At 33.7% G+C, this 5,108-nt stretch overlaps 1 protein-coding gene across 3 annotated transcripts in view; it reads left to right on the forward strand.

The window, feature by feature from the left end:
- LOC135201603 (SH3 domain-binding glutamic acid-rich protein homolog) overlaps positions 1-3,813 on the forward strand; it is a 110,933-nt gene extending 107,120 nt beyond the window's left edge. For all 3 annotated transcript variants that reach the window (XM_064230649.1, XM_064230651.1, XM_064230650.1), the window contains one exon: positions 1,046-3,813. In XM_064230649.1, the coding sequence (XP_064086719.1) occupies positions 1,046-1,050 (5 nt within the window). In that variant the 3' untranslated portion in view covers positions 1,051-3,813. The remainder of the gene's footprint in view (positions 1-1,045) is intronic.
- The last annotated feature ends 1,295 nt before the right edge of the window (positions 3,814-5,108 follow it).

Genomic DNA, 5,108 nt, shown 5'->3' on the forward strand with positions numbered 1-5,108 from the left:
ATAAACAGGGGATTGCGTACTACACTTTAATTCAGATGTCAAAAATGTTTCCTCCATCTTCTTTGAAACTTTGATTACTATTTGCATAATTTTGGAGCACTTGTCGTGCATTACATAAAATTATAAATAAGTCTTTTGATTCATACTGAGAGGTACTAAAAAGGCATCTTGCATCAACTGACTACAAGACTATCCTAGTACGTATGTACATTATAAACAGAAACTAAAAAGACAGATTTAATTAGTAGAAGATATATGTTTCAATTATTGTGCCTTGATTGGTAAAATGGCTTTGGATTGCTCACATCTATCACTTTATGTGAGGAAAATAAAGATTAGTTTGTTTGGAAAAATAAACAGTACCATAGCAAATATACTACATGTAATTCAGTGACAAGGAATGGCAGTGAATGACACCACCACTAGCTAGTTTTTGTACATAAATTTTGATGTAGGTTGGTAAAAACAATAATCAACTCAAGGGACATGATTGCTTCCTTTTCAAAATATATTTTTGCCTTTTACGCCTATTATTGTTTTTGTTTTTTCTCTTTGTTTTCTTCCTGGTGGCAACTGAGCACACACTACTTAAATAACATAAAATAACGAACAGTCTGAAATCCCATGGAATTGTAAAAATATTATTTATTAAACTTTTATATATGAGTCTCATGACTTGATCAGTATGAGAGGAATGCATGTACATAAACAGAATGAAATTATAATTATGTACATGTATACTATTCATTTTACTACTATTTCTGTTCATTTCAGAGCTATATCTGTGTTCAGAACTGCCAAATATAGCATAGATTTTTCTTTTAAAAGCCTTTATATACATGTATACAGTATATATATATATTTTGTTACACTCTAATATTAGATTACAATACTTTTCGTTTTCATTTGATTATTGTTAACAAGCACAATTGGTAACATCTTCACTGTTCTGAAGTTGGCTTGTTGCTTTTCAGTCTGAATCTTGCTCAGCATTCAAAGGCCAAACAAGAAACAGACAGGCTAATCTTACTTTTTCTCATTCCAGCATAGAGACTACAGTAGAATAGAAAAGCTCCACTGAACTTCGTCTGGAAAAGCTGGAATCACGCCTAACCTTTGGAGAAGTTTCTTCAGACAACAGATTTATTTGTAAACAAAAGAAAAAATGCTAGGATTTTAGTCCGAAACTTTGTCTGGTTTCAGTATTAGAATATTTGGTGTAAATAACTATGAGAAAGTTTAACGATATGATTAAGATTACATAAAAAATGTAATGCGTTCTTGTCAATAACAGTATATGATGAAATATCAGTGCAACTTTTGAAGGGAGCCATTGATTTTTACATAACTTGTAACTTACTTAAGGAAATCATGTGCATAGGATTTTGTGAAGCAGACTTTCAAAATCAATTTGATATCATCTCTTTACTTTAATTTTTTTTCTTGAACAAAATATCAGGGTATCATTTGGATTCATCACATTACCAATGATGTATGTGTGTACAAAGAGATACACTAATTCTGTGTCATTCTGGCATAAGGATTTAAATAGCCATGTTAATGCATTTACAAAGGAGAATTTGATACTATGTTTTGATTTTTTCTTCCAAAAGAAGTTCATTCTATGTTGACTACCTTCTGTGTTTAAAATGAGAAAGCTTCCGCACTCCTCCATTTTCTTTTGTAGTCAGAAAAACTGAAAAGGTCTGAGGTTATAATTTCATTTTGCAACTAAATTGGTGACCATTATACAAAAATTGGCTGCTGAGGTAAATACAGACAGACTTAAATTATGGTGGATTCTGGTGAGAGATATAAAAAAATTAGGTAAATTTTGCATTGCACTGAGCATGTGTCAAATGAAAGATGAATACATGCCCACATTTCTGCTTATTATAACAGTGTCAAATGTGTCCCTACTCTTACTTGAGAGTAAATATTGTATACTGAATGAGAGTAAATTTTTTGTAATAAACAAATGGCAGTAAGATAATTTCAACTGTCTGGTTAATGTTCATAAAATCTCTGTCAAATACACATGGGATAATATAAAGGACAGGACCTGTATGAGGCAAACCAAAATAAATTCAAGAGGTAACTTTCTCATTTATGGAAGCTGGATGTCAATGTCACTCAAGATATTTTTGTGACATTCCTAACATGAACATTATAAAGTGAAAGGGTATGACACATTAGCTACACGCTCACAATATGAAACCTTTCACATTTCTGCTGTCAGTTTTATAGTTTAAAGAAACACTTTACCATGATTTCAAGAGATAAAGGTTATGGTAACAGACATTGTGATGCCCTTTATTCTTCATTCACAGCAAAACAGATGAAAGTGATCAAGTCTATACCGGACCTGACCTTTCTGAAATTGGAATGTTTGTGTTTTACAACATAGTCAATCCTTGTTGTTGAATTAATTTCATCATTAGCGCATTCTGTAAACAGCTTATACACTAAAACTAGATTTAACATTTAAAGATAGCACAGAAACTTCTTCAAAGGTAGAAAGTACTGGTGGTCATCCGTTGATTCACGAAAATAATCTGTTGATTTATGACAATTCAAACTATATGAACTTTTAACACCTCTGAGTGTTATGGGTACTATGACAACCACATCCTGAGAGTTGTAACAGGTTGTGAATCAGGATCTATTATTCCTAATCCTCGTAAGAAACAGTGTGAAGGAAAAGCAGGATAAAGTCAGACCAGTAGTCTTACTAGTGAGAACAGTACGTAATAGTATGGTAACAAACCCTATACTGCAGTGAAATTTGGTGATATTGCATACAAAGCTCATATCATATAAATTCCAGTTCCCATGACCACAATAAAAAGATTTTTGGCCATTTAAAGCCAAAAATAATTTTAATTCATATTCTGTATACACTAAGCTTAGATTTGCAACATCCTCTGTCAATAACAATTCTTAAAGCTGTCAATTTGCTTAGCACTCAATTCTAATTACTACACAGAAGAGGCTTTCTTTCAAGTTAGAGTAAAGTAAAAGACTTATAAAAAGTATGATGCATTTCATAGGATGAAATCACAATTCATTGACCTGCAATGCACTCATGTTCATAAAAATCATAACCAACAAATATTTAGTTGATATATCACGTACTGCAGTAGGGACATTTGGTGAGTAGGAAAGACATGTACTGACAAAACTTCCACAAGAAAAGATATTTATAATCAATCTCATCTAACCAACATTTTTAATTTGGAAGGAAAAGATAAAAAGTTTCCAGTAGTGTATTCATTTAAAAATTCCATGAAGTGAGGACTTTTCTCTTTGATAGTGACATGATTCCATTCTAAGTCTTTAATTGCTTACTCGCTGAGTGACTTTCCTTTCCCAAGATCTTAGAAAAAATTTTTAGTTTTCAATTAAACTAGTTTCCAAGACTTCTTAACTCTGTTATAAGCTGGAGAAAACTTCTCACACTGTTCTGCAGATGAGGCTGTTGGGTAAAACTTGCTTTGCCCATGACAGTGAAGGTAGTTATATCCTTCAACAAAACTTTACTCCCAGGTGCTTATAGTACGAAGATGGCAACTATCTCAGTATTGTACTACAATAGGTATAGTTATTCATGAACATATCATTACCTTAAATCTGAAGAGTGTAAAGGGAGTAAAGCTGACATTTTGCTGTGAAAGTGGTTGTAAGTGTTGTATAATCTATGAATGCTTTCATTTACTGGGACTTTGCAATTTTAGCAAATCCCAGAAATATTGGTTGTATGTATGGAACTGAATGTACCTGTGTTTCTTTTTGAATAAAATAAAAAAAATAGTTTATCATTTTTTCCTTAACCTCCAAACTTTTCAAGCAATGATTTAAAAATCTTTGTTTAGGTGATTAGTTTGGTGTTTCACTTTTGGCTTCTCATATTTCATTAGTCACTTTTGTTTAGAAAGATATAAAATTTCAACACAAAGTAAAAAGTAACATGGCAATTGCATCTTTCATCTTCCTGAGGCATCTTGAAGACCAGAAAACCACCACTTATCATATTGCTGGGTGTTGACTGGTTTTGCTTCAGGCATTACTAAAACAAATGCCAGTGGAGTTGCCAATGAGGCACAAGCTTAGCCATAAGTGAAAGGTGACTGAGAACTGTTGTGACAAGAAATGCTCTGTAACCTTCTTGAAGTTCCAGGAATGAGAATCAAAGGGAAAGACTAGTACAGCTGTCATATCTATCTGGATATCCTAGTACTTAGTTTATTGCTTGGGTTCAAAATCAGACTTCTACTAGGTTAAGACAATCCTAGATCATGACAGAGTGTGATAAACTCCTCTAGGTCCCATATTATTTAAGCATCAGAAGGAAGCATAACCAACCAATCATTGAGATAATGCAGAAGTTGTTACCGTATGAATGGGCCCAAGCTGACACCAAACTGAACAATATCATGAACATCTGAGTGGTAGTCACTGGCCCAAATCAAAGGGTACATGAAGCAAAAAGGCATGATGGAAGTCAAGTCAAATTGTGAAGTTTCCATCTTGAACGTAATTGATCTAAAGGTTTATTCATGGAGGTGTTGACGACCAGTCTCTAGCCTCTCATCAACTTCACTGAGGAACGTTGACCACCATGTTTTTCGAAACTGCCTTCTACCTCTGCTGACAGGTTGGGTGGAAATGAATACACACATCCCGAAACACTCAGACTACTCAGGGCTCTGTTTCTTGTCACCATAACATTGCCCATTGGCATGAAGGGCACTCACTTAACTGCCACTCACTTACCTATCACCAGTTAACTACCTTTATACTAACCTTCCACGACTATTTTTTTGCTGGCCCCGGGAATAATTGTACATAGAATACAATACAAAGGCTTGTATTCTCTGGAGAAAAGTCAACAGTTCACATGGCATGGTAAGCTGCCGGACACATCTTCACAGCCTTGGCTTGATGGTGCAGTTTTAAATGTATTTTGCTGTTAATATGCTGGGAGAAGTTTTTTGCAAATAGATTTAGATTACTACCAAACCAAATATACAAAAGTAATGAGTGATATCCTCTGCAACTTTGTGTTTGTAGTTGAGAACCGAAGGAGAAATAAAAGATTTCAACAAGAA

Source organism: Macrobrachium nipponense, chromosome 28 (genome assembly GCF_015104395.2).
Source record: "Macrobrachium nipponense isolate FS-2020 chromosome 28, ASM1510439v2, whole genome shotgun sequence".
Lineage (NCBI taxonomy): Eukaryota > Metazoa > Arthropoda > Malacostraca > Decapoda > Palaemonidae > Macrobrachium > Macrobrachium nipponense.